General features: G+C 34.2%; 1 protein-coding gene across 2 annotated transcripts in view; it reads left to right on the top strand.

The window, feature by feature from the left end:
- Window positions 1-1,802, top strand: part of LOC121474201 (sulfotransferase 1 family member D1-like) — a 36,017-nt gene extending 34,215 nt beyond the window's left edge. For both annotated transcript variants that reach the window (XM_041727102.1, XM_041727101.1), the window contains exon 8: window positions 1,361-1,802. In XM_041727102.1, coding sequence (XP_041583036.1) covers window positions 1,361-1,473 — 113 coding nt within the window. In that variant the 3' untranslated portion in view covers window positions 1,474-1,802. The remainder of the gene's footprint in view (window positions 1-1,360) is intronic.
- The last annotated feature ends 21,285 nt before the right edge of the window (window positions 1,803-23,087 follow it).

Raw genomic sequence — 23,087 nt, 5'->3', positions numbered from 1 at the left:
CTGTTCAGTTTTACTTGGTTTTCATGGTCTCAGTTTCTCATGTCTTCTCTTTCTGAAATCCAGGCTGAAAAAGCTACCCATTTGTGGGATATGCCCAATATTCTAGTAGACAGGAAAACAAAAGAGGTGTTGGAAACTTACAATGCCTTTAAAGTTGCTATTTAGATGTGGTATATATTGCACATATTCAAATTCTATTAACCAAAGCAAAAGAAAAAATTGAAGCCCAAAGTTAATGAGGCAAAGAGGAGTCATACAACACATGTCAGTGGGCCGAGGTATAAAATCTTACAGTAGAGAGTGGAAAATTATTAATATAATCTAACATAATTTTGGAGAAACAAGTACTGAGGTAAGAACTTATATAAGGACTATTAAGGGTAATTTCATTAATTATGATGTATCTTTGTGCATCCAGAGGTTTTTTTTTTTTTTTTTTTTTTTTTTTTTAGAAAGTTAGAAAGTATGCCATGGGTAAGTCTTTCCAGGAATATTTGGATCTCAGCCAGGTATGATTTTTGCCTCCCAGGGAATGTTTGACAACATCCAAAGACATTTTTGATAGTTCTGACTAAGAGTATGCTATAGGCATCTAATGGGTACAGGCTGAGAATCCTGCTGAAAACACACTATAATACACAGAGCAACTCCCACATCCATCCAGCCAGTTGTCTGGCTTTGAATGTCACCAGTGGAAATATAAACAAATAAAATAAAATGCCAAAGTTGAGAAATCCTGGGACAGATGAACAAAGTTATTTTGTCATATTTTCTCCCCCACTCCTTTTTTTCTCCCTAAAACTAGGCTTGCAAATGAATTCTGGATTACCTGTTAGAAATGCCGTTGTTTTTATCAGAAATTCTTTGCAAATACTATGTCCCTTGTCTTTCCTTAAAGGTTTTAGATATGGTTAATCTTTTGAAGACTGAGCAATCTTGTAATAACACATATGTTTAATTATATTTAACCCAGTCATTTCCAAATCTTACTTGATCATAGAAATTTTTTCATAAATTATCACTTAACATTGGAAAATATAGTTTTAAAAGGACTGAAAAATTATCTTTTTTTGTTAACAAAGCTCTTAGGGCCAAAAAATAAAGATTTTGAGACATTGGATTTTCTCCCAGTGACATTTCTTGAAACTATTGAAGGGATTACTTCTTTATATAGGATACTGGAAAAAATCCATGGGGATTTTTAGAAAACTAAGAAGGCCCAAGAGTTTGAAAGGATGGAGTAATGAAATGGATATGAAAACGTTGAAGATTTAAAAATACACGTGTGGTAATTCAAACGAAAACTGATCTAAGGAAATTTTATAGTAGTCTCAAATGTACATTTTATCTTTCTTTTCAGGTATTTCAGGAGATTGGAAAAACCAATTCACCGTAGCCCAGTATGAAAGATTTGAAAAAGATTATGAAAAGAAAATGAAAGGTTCTACACTGCGGTTTCGTTCAGAGATTTAAGAAGTCCTGCTCTTTCTCCGACTTGTTTAGCTGACACTTAAATTAAAATTAAATTAATTAATTTTTTTCTTGACTATGATATATATACAGAGTAGAGATTTAATATTTCTTTCCTATTTTGACTTACCTTATCCCTTCAAACATTTAGTGACAAGAATTCTGTATGTTAATTTTCTCTATTTACTAATATTAGTGGTTTGTAATAGAATATTCAAAGAATTTCAAAGTCTACATATAAAAAAACAATACTGTCTGTATGATTTTAATTACCTTCCGCAATGTTCTTACTCTTCTTAAAGAGAAAATAATAAAACAAAGTTTAAAATCTATAAATACACCTGCTTTATTTTTTAAATTCAAGTTTTGGGTCATTGGACTTGCACAGCAGATATTTAGGGGAGTCTTCAAGTTGGGTGAATTAGAACCAAATATTCCCTTAAAAAGGCTTTAATTTCTCCTTGTTATATGTTTAGACTGATAACCAGAGTAATATAAGAACAATGACATTTTTGTGCAAGGAATTTACTGAAGTATATTGCCCTAGAATGGCTTACTGAAGATTCCATTTGGATAGTTTATCAAAATCAATCTTAGTCTCCCGCTATAGTTTGTATGTTCATGATCTTAAACAGCAACAAGAAAGAACTAAACAAACGTGTTACCAAAGTATTGCTTGCATAATAATGCAGTAGTTACATAAACAAAGTCATCAGCTACCATAATATGAAACTAATAAATTGTGTATAAATATTGTGCCTCAGAGATGACAAAATATAAAACATGGGTCCTGAATTCAAAGATCTTTAGGCCAGGATAGCAATAAAAAGAATATACAGAGAAATAATTGTAAGAAAAACATAAGAAATAGCCACAATATCAAGAGCTGATATTTATTGAGAGCTGTGTGTCATACATCATGCTATACAACTTACATGGCTTCACTTTAACTGATCTTCATTCAGTTCTTTGTATTCTAATTTTTCCTACTTTTCCTAGTCAGTAACCTGGCAGTGCACTTAACCACAAAAAGCAGAAAGAAAGGACAATTTGGTTCTGATCTTTTTTTTTTAAACAGGTATTCACTCTTATCCCCACATTCCTTATTAACTTACCCTGTACTGTCTCTCTTCCATGTTTGCAAATTGCTGCTACTGCACGTTAATCGTACCTCATGACATCCAGCCAATCCAGGTGTGTTTACACATTTACAAAGATCATTGAAAATCTCCTCTGATGGGGAAAATAACAGTTGTCAAATTTCATGCATTTGAAAACAATAAGAGAAACTGCTTTGTTTCAAAAACCTTCACATTGGAATAAATAATAACTATTCTTTGATTTTGTTTTTATTTTTTTCTTGACCATGATATATATACAGAGTAGAGATTTAATAATAAAATAATCTATATTGGATGTTACAAGCTGAGTTTTCAAACTTCTTTTATGACTGGGGAGTCTGGATGGCTCAGTTGGTTAAGCACCCAACTCTTGATTTTGGCTTGGGTCATTAACTCGGGGCTGTGAGATGGAGACACCCCCCCCCCCCAAGGCTCCCTGCTCAGCAGGGAATCTGCTCTCTCCTCTCCTCTGCCTCTCCCCCTGTGCTCACTCTCCAAGAAAAATAAATAAATCTTAAAAAAATAAGTTTAAAAATAATAATAGTAGTGACGCCTTTAAAGATAGAGAAAATCACAAAGAATTTAAATGAATTACCCTAAATCATATATTTAGGATGTAGTGAATTTGTTCTATAATACAAATAACTGACACTGGTTTTCCAATACAATGTCGTTGAAATGAACCATCGGGAAGTTGTCATCCCAAACTTCTGCCGAATATCCTCTATGTCATGTGTTTCCTTTATTCAATGAAGATTTAAAATTGTATTTTAAGGGACACCTGGGTGGTTCAGTGGTTAAGCGTCTGTCTTTGGCTCAGGGCGTGATCCCAAGATCTGGGATCGAGTGCCACATTGAACTCCTTGCGGGGAGCCTGCTTCTTCTGCCTGCTTCTTCTGTCTGCATCTCTCTCTGTCTCTCATGAATAAGTAAATAAAATATTTTTTAAAAATGAATAAATAAAATTGAATTTTGAATACATCAAGATATTACTTTTGGCCTAAAATATGCTAGTTTTCAGGGGTTTTGTTACGCTTTGGTTTTGGAGAGCAACAGTGGAGAATCAAAAAATATAGCCAACATGCAACTGTGGACAAAACATAATTCGTATTCAATATTAGTGCTGCAACTATAAACATGGTAGGCTTTGATAAGGCAAACAATCCCATAAACTATAGCAACCACATACCCTGGATTTTCATAACAGTCTCATTTCAGATGTTTGCCTTCTTTTTCTCATATATATGCAGGTAATTTTCAGATCACATTGCCAATATTTTGATTCAGAAAACATTAGCACTGCATTTGTAATTCTTGACTTAATATAACAATCACACTTTTTTGAGCATTAAAAATATTAAATACTGTCTACTTACAGCACTCAGTTGAAATGGAAGAGTTTGAGAGGACTTACTTAAAATCTACATTTGATTTGCTCTGCAAATGATGTGAAGTACCTTTTCACTGATAAATACTATAATCTCATGTAATTTCATCAACCTGGTCCTTTTCAACTCTCAACTATTCTAGTATTTATAATAACCATCAAGAGTTTTAATTTGAAGAGAGGAGATTTCAGTTTATTGAAAATAACAGCTGAGTAATTGAGTTTGGTATGTTCATAATCTCTATTAGGAAATGTGGTATTGTACTTTGAGTACCTTACATTCACCTAAAACAAGACAGTTGCTGCAATACTATTCTAGACAGTGTCACATGACACTTCTCAAAGTAAAATAAAAAAATAATAGATATTCAAGATCAAGACTGTAGGTGGCTGCTTTTATGTTTCAGTAAATGATGTGTTTTCACTTTTATTGTGATATTAATTTAGCAAACTAATGACATAATTTTCATATCTTGTGATATTGATTTAGCAAACTACACATAATTATAAATAGACTTATTCTTGTTGATTAAATATAATTGTATAAAGCCTGAAAAGTGTTTCATAAATTCAGTAACTACATAATATTGTTATAAGATTACCATATAATGGTAATAATGATATTAATTATAAATTATAATACGATATAATTATATTACGTGTTATAATAATGCATGTGCGTGTGTGTATACCAACCTAGGTATTCTCTTGGGATATATATTGCTATAAATATATTGATTATACAGAGCCTAAAGAAAGAAAGAAATCAGAGCTGCTCCTCCGGAAGAAGAATATGAATAAAAATATATATGATTTAAATTAATATATATTCTATTCAGAATGGCAACATTTAGAAAAATTAAAACCATAAAAATAAATAGAATTCTTAAGGGATCATTGAAAAGGACTGTTTATCTAAAGCACACTACCCCATACTTGATTTTCACTGGTTTCCATCAACCAATTAATGAACAAATTAATGATCTATGTTTCTATCACTACCCTAGTCAATGTTAGAAACAAATGCAGAGCACATGGCTCTTTTCTTTGGGAAGTTTACAAATGAATAAATCAAAGAGAGATATGGTGCTACATATTAAGTGTCAGTTTGTTTTGTTCAGACATTAAATATCTCTGAAATTCTGATACGGTATTATTTAGCTGTGAGAGACAGTATATATTGCCTGTCAACATTGTTTTTGTCTCTAGAAGGAAAGAGGGGGCATTTTTCTTTAGAATTTTTTAGAACTTTCTAGACAATTAACTATCACTAATCTATACACCAAAAGATAGAGACCAGGAAGATGTGGGGAGAATTATTAGAATCAAAATAATAGATACAGACCAGAATGTCCATACTAAATGTTAAAGAAAACAAAGGAAGATTTAGTTAAAGTAGTTTTAAAGAATTAGTAAGATAGGGAGAGAAGGAGGAGGAAAAGAGGAAGAGAAACAGAGAAGATTAAAGAATGTGATAGAGAATTCCATTTTACATATATGGTTTCTCTCCTACAAGATCGCATCCAAAGAGGGAAAGTAACTTATCTTCTATTGTTTCCAATTTCTTAAGGAGATAAAATTTTTCAACATGAAAAATCGGCATTTTTTATACTAACTAAATCTTTTTAGTAAATATAGAATTACATGTGATTCCTTGAACAATTTACACCAAAAATAAACTAGCTTTACAAATCATGTCCATTAGTATGTCCTGTATTTTTATTTTTCAAAGTGGAAAGAAACATATAAGTACTATGCTGAAGAAAGTGAGAAAATACTCAAGTTTTAATCTCAACCAAGGACTTTAAGAAAGACTCTACTAATGAAAATATAAGGGTTTTTAACTTTAACCAAAAGTATGGGGAATCCCTGAAAAATTTTAACCAAAATTGTCACAGCCAGATTTATTCTTTTAAGGTAACTTAAAAACGGATTGTATATTTGGTATAATATTTATATATAAAATACATAAACATGTATATAATTTATGTATATAATTCTTTGTATACATATATCAACGCATCTACTATTCTCACACACAGTAGTTTTACTGTCCTAAACATCCTGTTTTGCCTATTCATTCCCTCTTCCGCACTAACATCTGTCTCGATATTTTGTCATTTTCAGAATGTCATATAATTAGAACTGTATAGTATATAGTATTTAGTTTTCCTCCATGTTTTCTTGTGGCTTGGTAGTCCATTTCTTTTGAGTGCTGGAGTTTAATTATCCATTCTCCTACCATAGGACATCTTAGTTGTTTCCAACTTTTGGTCATTATAAATAAAACTGTTCTAAACATCCCTGCACATTTTTATGTTGACAAAAATATTCAAGTTTTTGGGGACAGTGCCACAGAGTGTGATTGTTGGAGCATACGGTAAGAGTGTGTTTAGTTTTATAAGTAACTGCCAAACTGTCTTCCACAGTGGACGTGCCGTTTTGAATTCTCACAGGCAATGAATGAGAGTTCCTGTTGCAGGATTTGACGTTGTCAGGATTCTAGATTCTGATCATTCTATTAGGTTTTTATAGCAGTATCTCACTGTTGTTTTAATTTGCATTTCCCTGATGACATATGATGTGGAGCATCTTTTCATCATTTTATTTGACATCTGTATAATTTCTTTGATGAGGTGCATGCTGAGGTCTTTGGCCCATTTTTTAACTGGGTTATTTATTTACTTATTTTTAAATTTTAAGAGTTTTTTTGGGGAAAAAAAGTTTTTTGGTTCATTTTGGAAAATAGTCCTTTATCAGATATGCCTTTTGCAAATACTTTCATCCATGCTGTGGCTTGTCTTTTTATTCTTTTGTCAGTGTGTTTCAAAGACCAAAAAGTTTTTTTAATCTTCAGAATTCTAGTTTCTCAATTCTTCCTTTCATGGATTGTGTCTTTGGTGTCATAACTAAAAAGTTATCACAATGTGTAAGGTCGTTGACATTTTTTTCCTATGTTATATCCTAGAAGTTTATACTTTTTCATTTTACATTTAGATCTGTGATTCATTTCGAGTTAATTTTTGTAAAGTGTTTAAGGTCTGTGTCCAGTAGTTTGCAATTTTAGAATAAAATTTATATCATTATTCAGTGATTTGCTTTTCCTTAGAAATGGTAGGTGTCTTCAAGTGTTTTTTAACTAATCTAAATATACTGAATAATTTTTTTGGATTAGTATTTTGCAGGTATATATATATATATATATATATATATATATATATATATATATAAAACATCCTTTTATTTCTAGTCTTACCATTCTTTATGCTTTATGTATTTTCATGTAAAAGACTTTTGCTACATCTTTTTTCCTGATCTAGTCATCTGTATTTTGATAGTAAATTTAATCCCTTTTTATTATAATTGCAAATACATCTGGATTTGTTTCTGCCATTTTATTTTATGCTTATATTTATTCTTTCTCATCTTCTTTCTCTGTCTCCTTTCACTTTCTTTCCTCACTTCTTGCTTCTTTTGGATTGATTTTTCCTTATTCATGCTTCCACTTCTACTTGCTTCAAAGTTATATGCTTCATTATCATTATTAATTTAGTAACTCTTCTCAAAATTTTTCATGCGTAATTAACAAGATTTAAACATAATCAAAATCTTGAACTTTCCCCTCCAACTAATATAAGGAACTTAGAGTCCTTTTAAATTAATATCCTAATTTTGTCTTGTATTTAAGTTTTGTTATATAGTCTTAATCCTATAATTCCCAGATTGTTTTAGTTTTATACAATTAGGACTTGTTTATAATAACCGTCATGCTTTCTTAACATGCCTTCTTGAACATCTACCAGGATTGCTTTCTCTCTTTAATTTTACTCTTTAACTTTTCTCGTAGTGGAGTTCCACTGGCGGTGAATGCTTGGCTTTTAAAATCATAAAATGTCTTAGCCTTGCTCTTAAAAAATTATTTTGCTACACACAATTCAAATTGCACAGATATTTTCTGACAGCACTTCAGTATGTTATTCTATAGCCCCTGCCTTTTATCATTGCTTGTGAATTTAATGGGCAGCCCAATTATTATTCCTTTATGTGTCATCTTTTTTTCTTGCTTCTAAGATATTTTCTTCCTTTTGATATTTGCAAGTTCACAACTGTAATTTTTAAAAATATGTATCTTTTCTGCAACATGTTGTGTATCTTGAGCCTGGGAAGCCACATATTTCATTATTTCTGGAATTTTCATCCACAATTTCTTTAAATAACTTATCTCCTCTATTCTTTCTATTCTCTCCTGTTCGAACTTTAATTACACATATGTTAGAATTTCCCATTTTTTCCTATTTTCTACATCTCTGTTCTTTTACTCTTCCTTTTCACAGCCTCTCTTGGGGTCATTCTTTTTTAGGACTGTTCAGTTATTTAGTGTCGTTCTGTTGTACTGTTTTGTTGTTCGACCATCCATTGAATTTTTTATTTCTATGATTTTAATTTTTAAAATTAGTTTCAGTATTTTCTTGCAGCTGTAGAGTAATTTGATAGTTTAATGTTTATTGATATCTTATTTCTTAAAATGTTTTATCTTAATTAGTTTCAACTCTGATAAAAGCAACACTGAACATTATTGAAAAACTTAGATCTTTCCACAAATCTCTTTTCTGTAGTGGATTATTTCCTCCCATATTACACAATTGTATTGTGAGGCAATAGTTGGACGAATTTTACAGATTGGAATCCAAAGACACTCATACTAAGACAGTATTCTGTAGAAAATATTTGTATTTGCAGTTCTCAGGCATCAGTAGCCACTACTAGCCAGGAGCTAGTAGTGCAGCTTTAATACTAGGGCTTCCATTTGCAGGTCTGTGTAGAGAGTGCACATTTGATCACAGACCCACATAGAGGCAGGCTTCTGGTAACAAATCCTGACATGGTATTATTAATATTATCAACTCACAGTCTCACCAGAGAGGGGTATCTTTCATTGCAGGGTTTCCCTGACTTCATTAGCTCTGCAGTATCTGTTGCAATAAAGGTTTTTCTAAACGTTAGTTTGCCACAGTGCAAAATCCTATTTTGTGTTTTCATTCTTTCCATCTGATTTCTCACGACTCCTGGTGACTAGAGGTTACTACATAATGGCACAAAAAAAAAATGTTTTATGTATTTTTTTGCCAAAAAATTGAAAGAAACAAGGACCACATAAAAATTTAGAAATGCAGTTTGAAGCAGCACTGGCTTTGGCACTGTGGAGTTTAGGGACACTCCTCATTTAAGGAAATGTCAAAAAAGAGTAACATCTGTGCCCATACAGTTCTGACAGTCAAATAACTTGCACTGATATGCGTGATCCACTCACATTGCCTTGTTAGATATCTGCTAAAGATTTTAAATGAGACTGATATATCAAAACCATATTTTAACTCAGCAATCCATGAGGTACTTTTCTTTGGAGAGTGAATACACTCTCAATAAAACAGAAGTTATAATTTTTATTGCTGTGTCTTTCATAAAAGCCCTGTCCAAAGCACTATGAGGACTTCGGAATTCCCATAAGCAATTTTGGTAACAGAAAATGTGAACAATGTGGGGAGCAGTCGATGCCTATAGTGTCTGAGTTTGGGGGGTTTGGTGGTTAAAAGAAAATAATAAAAAAACTAGAGAGAGGAAGGATACAGACAACCACTGACACCTTACACGGCCCATATAAGCACATAGTAGCAATCCCAGGTGTCCTGATGGAGCTTTCTGAGGCAATGGAGTGGAAAACTTAAAACACAATTTCGAAAGCCTGCTCTCTAAAGAAAAGCAGATTTAGGACAGTTGAGACAGAAGCCAGTTGTGGATGACAGTTTCATGGGAATAAAGTTACTCCTGTTGTGGACAAAACTCTGAGCATAACTGCATCTGGCTTATTAAAAATTCAGTGAAATAGCTAATTTCTGTCTGTCACTGCTCATAAACCATATCCATTGTCCCAACCTGTCCTGCTCTGAATTAGAAAGTGAATGCTGGATGATTAATGATAAGAGTTCATATTTGCATAGTACTTCCTACCACTAGAGAATGGTACTAAGTGCTTCATGAACACATGTTGAAGTTTCCATAATTTTTGTGAATTTAATACAGCACTTTCCCTTTTTATATGAGACACGGCTGAAACAGAGATAATATGCAGCTTCCCTAATGTCCAACAAAACTGGTATTTGAGTCTAGGCAATACTGCTTCACTACACAATCCTACTTCATTTTGGACAAAGTCAGTGCTTTATAAATTAGAAAATTGGCACTGGACAAATTAAGGAGTATTTCCCAGACTATGCAGATAGCAAAGTGACAGCCACGAGGTTAGGAAATACTTTCAGTTCTGACCTTCAGCCTTAAATCTCTAATATAATTGGCTGAAAATGATGCAGACCAGATATTAAAGGGGATTCTTTTATTTTTTCAAAGATTTATTTTATTTATTTGAAAGAGAGAGAGCAGGGGGAGGGGCAGAGGGACAGAAATCTCAAGCAAAAACCCCACTGAGCACAGAGCCTGATTCAGCGCTTGATCCACAGCCCTGATATCATGACCTGAGCTGAAATCAAGAGTCCAACACTTAACCAACTATCCTACCCAGGCACCCCAGGGAAGAGGATTTAAAAAAGAAGTCATGACATAACAAAACAGGTTATATTCTGGACAAAGGAGACACAGATAGTGTGAGTGAGGTAAGGTATGAGTTATAATACACCATTCTACACTTTCTATGCCTTTACCTCCTACAGATTTTTTAAAAAGATTTTATTTATTTATTGATGAGAGACACAGAGAGAGAGAGAGGCAGAGACACAGGCAGAGGGAGAAGCAGGTTCCATGCAGGGAGCCCGATGTGGGACTCGATCCTGGGACTTCAGGACCACTCCCTGGGCTGAGGGCAGATGCCCAACCACTGTGTCACCCAGGCGTCCCTACCACCTACAGATTTTCAGTGGAGTCAGGTTGTCTCAGAGAGTTACAGTTCTTCAGGAAAAGTTAAAAATGATACCAAGAATAGTAAATACATGAGCTATGCATATTTACAGAAGTTTGAATCACCATTCTGTGTTTCTTTCCTGGTTAAATTTATTATTTTCTGGGTACATTGAGATATTCATAGGGTGTATATTCAACTTGCCACATCAATTAATATACTGTATAGTTAGGGGACATGATGTTAAGCTCTTTATTTCTTTAGAAGTATACAAAACCATTCAAAGATCTCAAGTGAATTTAAACTTTGTAAAGTTCAGTAACTATAAGACATAGTATCACCCTGATTTTACCAAAAGCAAAATGAAAAATTTATTATTATACTTTCTAAAGGAAAAAAATTTATTTCATGAAGGTAAAATAAAAGCAACCAGAACATTTGTTCATTAAGCAAACATCTTAGACTACTTGCTCTGATATGTTTACCTCATCCAGTTATGAAAGTTAAAATTCTTAAAAGCACTAATACAACTTCTTCTAAAGCAGCAAATAATGGCAATTATTTGCAAAAACAATCTGAGTAAAAATCTAGAAGGTAGGTGCCTAAGAGGCAGCAGAGAACTTTTCTAAGAACTTATTAAGCTATGAAATTACAATTTCTAAAAATGCCTTTAAAAATTGACTAGTATAGTATTTTTGACTCATTTGTTGATGTATGTCCAAAGAACTACTACTTAATCTAAAACACATTATTATTAAATATCTCTTTTATAAAAAACTTATACCAAGCAATGTATTCAATATTGCATTCCCAACAATGCATTTCCTGAGGTTGAAAGTGGACAAAGTTCAGATATGGGGTGGGGGGTGGGTGTCTCAGAAGCCATAGAGATCAGAGAGGAAGAAACAATGGAGCAAAGGTTGAGATACTAAAGCTCAAATTAAATGTTAACAGAAGCTATCATTTCCATGTTTTGCTGAGATAGCTATGAGGTCTCAGGCCAAAAGTTTACTTCCTTAAGGCAGCTTTTGTTGTTTCTTTTTCAGGAAGTGGAAACCACAGACAGAAGTATGGAGGGTGCAGGCAGTTGTCCCGCTTCGCTTTCCTAGGTCTGCTAAAGGAGAGTCCACCTGTGTTTCTTCCCCCACTTCCATCAAGAGGAGGGAAGGTCTCCAAATCAAGCCCTTTAACATTATAATGAACAAGGATGGGATCATGCTCTTTGTATCTTTCTGAATCAGACTCTGTGTGTGTGTGTGTGTGTGTGTGTGTGTGTGTATGTGTTGGGGTAGGGTGGGATGGGGTGGGGTGTGAGTAAATGGGAAGAAGATCGGTCATCAAGTAGCAGGTTTTCTTATTTCCTTCTCTATGGCCAAGAGAAGGCCGGGGGTTATACAAAACCCACTGTTATCAAACAGGACTTTTTTTCCATGGCAGCTAAAAAAGTCAACACTTCTGTGGCACCCAAGATTGCAACTTTTGGTACTGAGACATTCACATTCACTATCTATTGTTCTGTAACATCACTGTAACTAACAAAGAGAAAGAAGAAAAAAAAAGAATACATATTCATATACACAACCCCAAGAACCTTGTCTTGCCTAACCAAAAAACCTCCCTTTCTTGAGAAAGAAAAGAATATATTTGATTGGTGGAAGTTATATATGAGAATTGACTTTTTAAAAAAGACTATTTGAGAGAAGGATAAAGAGCATGAGTGGGGGGAGGGGCAGAGAGAGAAGCAGGCTCCCCACTGAGCAGAGGCTGGATGAGTGGCTCCATTATGGGACTCTGGGATCATTACCTCAGCCAAAGGCCAATGCCTAACTGACAGAGCCACCCAGAGAATTTTCTTTTGTGCTCATTGTGGTTTCAGTAGAGTTTATCCAACAAGTGACAAACAAGTGGAAGAATTTGAACTTGTTCATGATCTTATCACTGTAGTATGTTCTTTTTATTTATTTTTGTTTTTGTTTTTGTTTTTGTTTCTGTTTTTGTGCTGTGTTCCCACTGTGTTCCCAAGGCTGATTACTTGGCCTTTGGACCAAATTAACAATTAGAGGTAAAATAACTGTAAGATTAATTACATGTTAGTATTTACCAAACACAATTGTCTAAATAAAATTAAGATACTTCTTATATTTAAGACTAAAAACTCCTATTGCTATATCATATAACTATGGTTATTAACATAAATCTAAAAGACTTTCATTCATCAAAACATTTAGCAATATTCTGCATTCTAAGGTTCATGATTAGTGCTAGTCTATAGCACCAGCAAATACGTTGCGTATGTTGTGCAGTCTACAATTCCAGGTCACTCATGTTGCAGTACACAACCTGGAGTCCCTAAGTGAGACCCTGAAAGACAACTGGCTTATGAAAAGGAATAAGACCCAGGTTTTGCCATCATCAAAGGACTTTGAACTACTGTTGAACAAGTTGACTCTTTTTCTTTCGAAGACATCTAAAGAAAAAAAATCCAGATTCGATCAGCCCACTTTGGGATATTTTCAGTTAGTTCCCAATTTAATAACTTTTATTTCTTGTACATATTTCTAATCCAATAATGACCCTTCACTGCTATCATTCTTCTTGTTCATTAAAGATGACTGAGGTAAACAGGGATGTCAATATTCAAATGAGGGACTTCTCCAATTCTGAAGAGGGAAGTGAGGAGAAAGAACTTTGGTGGCATGTGTCAGTGTAACCTGCTTTCAGACAAGGAAGTAGATTCATCGCTGTCCTAATCCCTGCCTTCTCAGGTAGATGAGCTATGATGACACAAGGAATTTCAAGGAAGTGACTCTTACCATTTTTTTTTTTTTTTTTATCATGGAAGGAAAGAGATGGCCTTATGCTCAAGAATTGCTGGGGAATTATAGGGAAACAGAAGTTGCACAAAAGATTGACTTCTTCTTCAGATTCACACATTCATAAGAAGGGTAACTGAGAAAAAATATACATGCAGAAACCACTGGTAGAAAAACAAAGAAATTTGGAGAATGTAGATAGATATTAGAATATTAATTTGCACACTCTTAGATAAGGAAAATAAAAATAAATGTGGTCAAAATGTAAAAGGGACCTAGGAAAAACATAATTTGAGAAAACTGTCACTGAATGAGTTAAGTATCACAAAATAGCACTTCTAGTTCTAACATTTCCTCTCACTTTCCATTTTTTAACTAGCTGTTTAAAATTTTTAGGACATGGGACACCTGGATGGCTCAGTGGTTGAGAAACTGCCTTTGGCTCAGGGCATGGTCACGGGGTCCTGGGATCAAGTTAAGCTCCTCAAGGGGAGGCTGTTTCTCCCTCTGCCTATGTCTCTGCCTCTCTCTCTGTGTCTCTCATGAATAAATAAATAAAATATCTTTAAAAACCCTTTAGAATGTTTATACAGTATTACTAAGTTCACAATTTTATAATGTTATTTTTATAAATATGCAGTAAAAAATACCATGCACTGCAGTCATTATAAGCATGCATGGCTGCAACTTAGCGCCTCTTTTCCTTACCAATGCATATATAAAAAGCAAGTATGTATTCAGCATTTCTTTGTAATTGCCTTTCATATGCCATTTTTTAAAGCATAAGATACATTATTTGTCTCAAAGGAACTTACCTTCTTATAAAATAAGTAATAAAAAAGTAAAATTTATTAATAAATACTAAGGTATTTTGCAAAGGTAAATTGCATGCCACAATTCCTTTTTTTTTTTTTTTAAGATTTTAATTTATTTGACAGAGAGGCAGAGAACACAAACAGGGGGAGCAACAGGCAGTAGGAGAGGGAGAAGCAGGCTCCTGGCTGAGCAAGGAGCCCCATGGGATCATGACCTGAGCCAAAGGCAGACACTTAACCAACTGAGACAGCCAGGTACCCCTGAATACCACAATTCCTGTCAAGAAAATAAACACAATTAAAATGACAAGTTTGGGAAATATTTTTTTCTATTTATGGAAGAAAAATTATTATTATCCTTAATATATAGAGTTCCTAAAATGATTGGAACACAAATATTTTAATAGAAAAATAGGAAAAGATTAATAAGTTTACCCACTTCCTTAAAAACATTAAATCAGGATAGACTGAAAAAAAGTCAAGCTCAGACATAAGTAAGGAAATGCCAACTAAAATAATGAGATGATTGACAGTTTTTGCCAATATGATTATACAATCCGATAAAGTTTGCCATGTCAAATGTTGGTCACTAGGATAGATAAAAGGTGCATTGGTATTTTGCTGGTGAGTATTTGAAGTAGTACAAACTTGGGCTCAAGGCGTGATTGTGGGGTCCTGGGATGGAGTCTTGCATTTGGCTCCCTGCAGGGAGGCTGCTTCTCCCTCTGCCTGTGTTTCTGCCTCTCTCTGTGTGTCATATGAATAACTAAATTACTTAAATTAATAAAAATAAAAATAAATAAAGTAGTACAAACTTTACAAAATACATAACATTGATTAGCAATTCTGCTTCTAAAATTATTTCTGAAGAAATGATTTTTGTTTATAGTAAAATTCAGGGTGCCTGGGTGTCTCAGTCAGTTAAGTGACCAACTCTTGATTTTGGCTCCATCATTATCTCAGGGTCCTGAGATGGATCTCGTGTCAGGCTCTCCACTTAGCACAGAGTCTGCTTAGGATACTCTCTGTCTCCCTCTGGCCTTCTCTTCCCCACTGGCATGTACCTAGGCTCTCTCTCTGTTTCTGAAAACAAAAACAGGGAAGCCTGGGTGGCTCAGCGGTTGAGGGTCTGCCTTCAGCCCAGGGCATGATCCTGGAGTCCCGGAATCGAGTCTCACATCAGGCTCCCTGCATGGAGCTTGCTTCTTTCTCTGCCTACGTCTCTGCCTCTCTCTGTGTGTCTATCATGAATAAATAAATTAAATCTTTAAAAAAATTTTAAAAATTTAAAAAATTAAAAAATGAAACAAAAACAGCAAAATTCAGTTTAAACTTCTCTGTGCAATATAATTTCACGTCGAGGGGAAAATATAAAGATTTTTTTAGAATATTCTTTAAATACCCCAATTTGTTTTGGCTCTTTACCTTTTATTTTAATTTTTATTTTATTTATTTATTTATTTATTTATTTACTTATTTAAATTCAATTAACATATAATGTATTAATGGTTTCAGAGGTAGAGGTCAGCGATTCATCAGTCTTATATAATACACACTGTAAATTACATCATGTGGCTTCCTTAATGTTCATCAGCCAGATATCTTATCCCCTCACTTCCTTCCCTCCAGTGACCCTTAGTTTGTGTCCTGTAATTAATAGACTCTTATGGTTTATCTGCCTCTCTAATTTCATCTGGTTTTATTTTTCCCTCCCCTCCCCTATGATCCTCTGTTTTATTTCTTAAATCCCATATATGAGTGAGATCATACAATAATTGTCATTCTCTGATTGACATATTTTGCTCAGCATAATATTCTCTAGGTCCATCCACATCATTGCAATGGCAATATTTCATTTTTTGATGGCTGAGTAGCAGTCCACTGTGTATATATACCACATCTTCTTTATCCATTCATCTGTCAATGGACATCTGGGCTTTTTACTTAGTTTGGCTATTGTGGACATTACTGTTATAAACATTGGGGTGCAGGTGGCTCTTCACTTCAGATCACTACATTTGTATCTTTGTGGTAAATACCCAGTAGTGCAATTGCTAGGTCACAGGGTAGCTCTATTTTCAAGTTTTCAAGGAATTTCCATCATGTTTTCCAGAGTGGCTACAACCAGCTTGCATTCCCAAGCATAGTGTAAGAGGGTTCTCCTTTCTCCACATCCTCTCCAACATCTGTCCTTTCTTGACTTATTCATTTTAGCCATTCTGACTGGCATGAGGTGATATCTCATTGTGGTTTTGATTTGTATTTCCCTGATGCCAAGTGATTTGAGCATTTTTTCACGTGTCTGTTGGCCTTGTGTATGTCTTCTACATGTCTATTCATGTCTTCTGCCCATTTCTTGACTGGATTATTTGTTCTTTGGGTGTTAAGTTTGATAAGTTCTTTATAGATTTTGGATACTAGCCCTTTATCTGATAAGACATTTGACAAAATCTTCTCCCAGTCTGTCAGTTGTCTTTTGGTATTGTCAACTGTTTCTTTGCTGTGCAAAAGCTTTTTATCTTGATGAAATCCCAATAGTTCATTTTTGCCTTTGTTTCCCTTGCCTTTGGACACATATCTAGCAAGAGGTTGCTGCAGCAGAAGTAAAAGAGAATTGTGCCTGTGTTCTGCAATTTTGATGGATTCGTGTCTCACATGTAGGTCTTTCATCCATATTGAGTCTACTTTTGTGTGTGGTGTAAGAAAATGGTCCAGTTTCACTCTTCTGTGTGTAGCTGTTTGATATTCCCAACACCATTTCTTGGACTGCCTTTTTTTCTATTGGATATTCTTTCCTATTTTGTTACAGATTAGTTGACCATAAAGTTGAGGGTCCATTTCTGGATTCTCTGTTCTGTTCCATTTATCTATGTGTCCGTTTTTGTGCCAGTATCCTACTGTCTTGAAGATTACAGCTTTGAAATATAACTTTAAGTCCAGAATTGTGATGCCACCAGCTTTGGCTTTCTTTTTCAATAGTTGTTTGGCTATTCGGGGTCTTTTCTGGTTCCAAACAAGTTTTAGGATTATTTCTTCCATGTCGGTGAAAAATGTTGATGGTATTTTGATAAGGATTGCATTGAATGTATAGATTGCTCTAGGTAGCATAGACATTTTAACAATATTCATTCTTCCAATCCATGAGCCTGGAACATTTTTCCATTTCTTTGTGTCTTCCTTAATTTCTCATGAAAGAGAATTTTTTTCATAAAATTTCTCATGAAAGAAATTAAGGAAGACACAGATCCTTTGGCTCTTTGGTTAGGTTTATTCCTAGGTATCTTATGGTTTTGTGTGCAATTGTAAATGGGATTGATTCCTTAATTTCTCTTTCTTTTGTCTCACTGTTGGTTCTAGCAATTTGGGGTGGAGTCTTTTGGGTTTTCTACATTGAGTATCATGTCATGTGAAGAGTGAGAGTTTGACTTCTTCCTTGCCAATTTGGAAGCCTTTAATTTCTTTTTGTTGCCTGATTGCTGAGTCTAGGACTTCTAGTACTATGTTGAATAGCGGTGATGAGAGTGGACAACCCTGTCATGCTCCTGACCTTAGGGGAACAGCTCTGTTTCTCCCCATTAAGAATGACATTCACTGCAGGCTTTTCATATATGGCTATTATGATATTGCTGTACATTCCTTCTATCCCTACACTGTGAAGAGTTTTAATCAAGAAGGGATGCTGTACTTTGTCAAATGCTTTCTCTGCATCAATTGAGAAGATCATATGATTCTTGTCCTTTCTTTTATTAATGTAATGTATCAAATGGATTGACTTGTTGATGTTGAACTGCCCTTGCAGCCCAAGAATAAATCATACTTGGTCATGGTGAATAATCCTTTTAATGAACTAGTGGATTCTATTGACTAGTATTTTAGTGAGAATTTTGGCATCCATGTTCATCAGGTATATTGGTTTGTAATTCTCCTTTTTGGTGGGGTCTTTGTCTGGTTTCAGAATCAAGGTATTGCTGGTCTCATAGAGAGATTCTGGAAGTTTTCCTTCCATTTCTATTTTTTGAAATAGCTTCAGAAAAATTTTATTAATTCTTATTAAAATATTTTGTAGAATTCCCCTGGGAAACCATCTGGCCCTGGACTCTTGTTTTTTGGGAGGTTTTTGATAATTGGTTCAATATTCTTGCTGGTTATGGGTCTTCTATTCCTCCTGTTTTAGTTTTGGTAGTTTATGTATCATAGATACTTGCTTTTGCAACTCCAGACTTATCATCCCTTTTTAAAGGTAATATTGAAGATCTTCTAACAAAAGATTAAGGTAAATGTGAGCCTAGGTATGGAGAGGAGGGCAAGTTCTGAAGCAGAGCCCAAATCATGTATGCCAAGTATAAAATTTTTTTAAAATATCATATTTCATCTTAAAATCAACATAAATTTTTGGGATGCCTGGGTGGCTCAGTGGTTGAGTGTTTGCCTTCAGGTCTGGTCATGATCCTGGAGCCCTGGGATGGAATTCCATATTGGGCTTCTGGCGGGGAGCCTTGCTTCTGTCTCTTCCTCTCTCTCTGTGTCTCTTGGGAATAAATGTATAGAATCTTAAAAAAAAAAAAAAAAAGAACTACATAAGTTTTAATTCTACATTATAATATATATTTTAAAATTAAAAAAAATAAAATTAAAAGAAATGACAAAGGATAAAATCGTATGCAATTTATTTCAATCCGTTGAAATACCATTGTATTGAGATATGACTCATCTCATTGAATCTATTTTAGAATTTGGCTGAATTGAATTGAAAAAGAATACACAGCAGATTCAAACTTCCAACCAATTTAACTTCTATATTTGGGCATAATAATATTTTGATATTATAATACATGTATAAATACATGTATAACAATTAAAATATAATTTTTACTGGGATGCATGGTGGTTCAGTGGTTGAGCACCTGCCTTTGGCTCAGGGCGAGATCCTGGAGTCCCAGGATCGAGTCCCACATCAGGCTCCCTGCATGGAGCCTGCTTCTCCCTCTGCCTGTGTCTCTGCCTCTCTCTCTCTCTCTCTCTCTCTCTCTCTCATGAATAAATAAATAAAATCTTTAAATATATATAATTATATTTATATAATTTTATATAATTATTATATATAAATATAATATATTTTATATATATATATATAAAATTTCTACTGGTTTGGTGATCATGACAAGGCCTATATACAAATGTCCAGAATTTTCCAGAAGTGGTGCATGAGTATTAATTGGAGACTCTTCAGGCATGTTTTGATGTTACTAAAAGCTATCTATGGGTCAGTTTTTATTTTCTTTAGAAATATTCATAAAAAATTATTTTCAGAAAGTGAAGATTGTTGATGATAAAGTTCTTAATTTTATTCTAAATTTAATCTCAAACTTCTCATAGCTTCCACAATCAGTTTTCTTCCAAACCTGTAATTTAATTTGTTTTGCAGCAATTTTCCCATATAAAACAATGAAACAAATACCATTTAGGTTTGTATTGTAGCAGTTGATTGAGATTTTATTCTTTAAGAAAACAATAAAAGTTCAATAAACATGCTTTGTAAAGACAAGTTAATTTGTTGTCTTAGAAATTTGTTCTTAGTTCGAACATTATTTTTGTGTGTGGAAAAAACCCAAACAACTGAGAATTCATCCCAAATAAAGAAACCCTTACCAAATGAACATCAGTGTACTATAGTGTCCATGGTTTTGTTATTAAAGAGCAACACTGAGAAGTAGGGAATGCAGTGAATGTTGGTGCAGTGTGAATATGGCTTTGATGAAAGGTCTCATTCACAGTTTGTTTCTATACAAAATCTCATTAAATCAGTGCATATGTACACACACTAATTAGTATTTACACTTTTTACAAAAGCAAATAAACAAGAATAATAAAAGCTATCTTTACCAGTACTCTTTTCTTCTTGTATATTTAACACAACAAACTAAGCTAGTTGGCACACTTTTCTCTTTGCTGCCCCAAGAGCCTGGCCCATGTCTACAATATGGAGCCTCACTGTTCCCTTGTAATCCTATGATGCATGAACTCATGAGCTAATTCTAATATAGATTTCAAGTAATACTCACTTTTAATTTGTTCTTTTAGAATTTGTTTTTTTCTTGTATTGATGCTAAACCTGAATTCATTCTTTCTTCTTCTTCTTCTTCTCCTTTTTTTTTTTTTTTTTTTTAAAGCTTTCATCCATTCATTCATGAGAGACACACAGAGAGAGAGGCAGAGACAGAGGCAGAGGGAGAAGCAGGCTCCATGCAGGGAGCCCAATGCAGGACTTGATCCCAGGTCCCCAGGACCCACCCTGGGCCGACAGCAGGCACTAAACCGCTGAGCCACCCAGGGATACCCCCTCTTTTAAGCACAAAAAATTCAGGTGATATTTTTTCTTTAGGTTTCATATAACTAGATTTTATATGCTACTAGTAGTATGATTAGGTTTTATTTAGAGAATTCTTACAGGACAGATACCAAGGTTTCAAGGTCTCATATCTCTGTAATAACAAATACTAAATTTTTAACAAACATGTTAATAATAATAATAATACAGTTTTTTTTAAAGATGCCATTGTCAGGCTATATTATAAGCATGTTGTTTGTGTTAACTCATTTAATAATCAGAACAACTCTATAGAGCAATTAGAACTCTTAGGCATTGTTAGTGGGAATCTAAAATGATGCAGATGTTGTTGAAAATAGCATCTGTTATTGAAGATAGCAGATGTTATTGAAAATACAGCAATTCTACTTCTGAGTATATAACCAAAAGAATTGAAAGCAGAATTCCAAAGAAAAATGTATGTACCCATGTTCATTGCAGCATTATTCATAGTAAGCAAAAGACAAGAGCAGAACAAGTGTTCATCAATGGATAATTTGATAAACAAAATGTGAATTATACCTCCAATGGAATATTATTCAGCTTTAACAAGGAAGAGAATTCTGATACATGCTACAGTATAAATGAAATGAGCACATTATACTAAGTAAATTAAGCCAATTTAATATTGTGTGATTCCACTCACATGTAGTATCTAGAGTAGTCAAATTCATAGAAACAGAATGAAGAATAGTGCAGAGGCTAGGGGAAGGGGAAGTGGAGAACTTTTTTTTTCACATGTAGAGTTTCACTTTTATAAGATGAAAAAGTTCTGGACTTGGTCATGCTGCAATGTGAATGTACTTAATACCATTGAAGTGTATATTTAAAAATGGTTAAGGGGTGCCTGGGTGGCTCAGTGGGTTAAGTATCAAGACTCTTGGTTGTCTCAGATCTTGATCTCAGGGTTGTGAGATCCAGCCCCACAATGGGCTCTGCTCTGGACATGGAGCCTGCCTGAGAGTCTCTCTCTCCCTCTACCCCTTCTCTTCTCTCTCTTCCCCTCTCTCAAAAATAAATAATAAATAAATAAATAAATAAATAAATAAATAAATAAAGTTAAGATAGTAGATTTAATGTGATGTGTATTTTCACAAAGCTAAAGAAGAAAAAAATAAAGCTAAAGAAGATGGCATTATTCATATCAATGGAGCAATGGAGGCATATAGAGGTTAAAAGCCTACCCTTGTTCACTAGGCTGTTGGATTACTGATCTAAAGCCCAAGGAGTCTGGTTCTGTAGACCATCCTTTTTCTCTTCCCACAGCTTTCAATATGCTTTGATTATATAAAGCTTGGCAGGAAGGGAAGGTGATTTGTGGAGTCAGTGGTTTTATGTGTCATCAAATAGAAAAGAAGTCCCAACCTTAGTTTATAGAGTCATAAAACCATACAAAAAATGAACAAACTAACTCAGAGAACATCTCAGGAAAAGCAAGAATTCTGGATCCCCAATCAAAGATAAGAGAGCCAGATTAGTATTACTATGATCAATCTCGATGCTTTCCAGATTTGTGTGCATGATGCACTGAGGATTATGGTCCATTATACCGGCAACAAAATACAACTATACCATACCCTGAAGAGAAACATTTTTTTCTCCATGTTCTCTCACACACTCCTACCCTTCATACAAACCAAGAATGAAATAACTCCAGCTCTCCAAGAAAACCAGGAATCTGTTGGGAACATATTTTAAAGACCCAAATGCATTTTTAAAATGAACTTAAAGATCTGTAAGTAAAGTGGAGGATCTTTAAAAATTTGGATTAATTGAAATTCAATTCAAAAATTGAATTTCCCAGATCTGCAGAGGTATAATCTCCAGGGGAAGGGCTTGGTGGTTATAGCCATATCTGATTTGTTAAGAGCCCTTAGCTAAAGGATTGAACAGCAACTGACCATAAAAGAATCTCACAGGGTGGCTGAGATAACAGGGGTAGAGAACAGGAGCATATTTCTGGGGCAAAGTTTCTTCTCCTCCACACACAAGCTTCTTGTTTAATCCTTCTTTGTGTGTATATGTGACTCAGCATGCAAAAAAAAAAAAAATGGTGAGAGGTTATAGAAATGATTAGAGTGACAGAAACAATGGATCTCCCCTGTTTCTGCTTGCTAAAATTATTTAGTATTATCTTTAGTAAATGTTTGTATATATTTGCCTTTTCTAAGACATTAGAACTTAGGTTTCTTCCAGATGAACAC

This window comes from Vulpes lagopus, chromosome 12 (assembly GCF_018345385.1).
Source record: "Vulpes lagopus strain Blue_001 chromosome 12, ASM1834538v1, whole genome shotgun sequence".
Taxonomy (NCBI): domain Eukaryota; kingdom Metazoa; phylum Chordata; class Mammalia; order Carnivora; family Canidae; genus Vulpes; species Vulpes lagopus.
The sequence above is the reverse complement of the archived record's forward strand: the minus strand, read 5'-3'. Positions and strand labels throughout refer to the sequence as shown.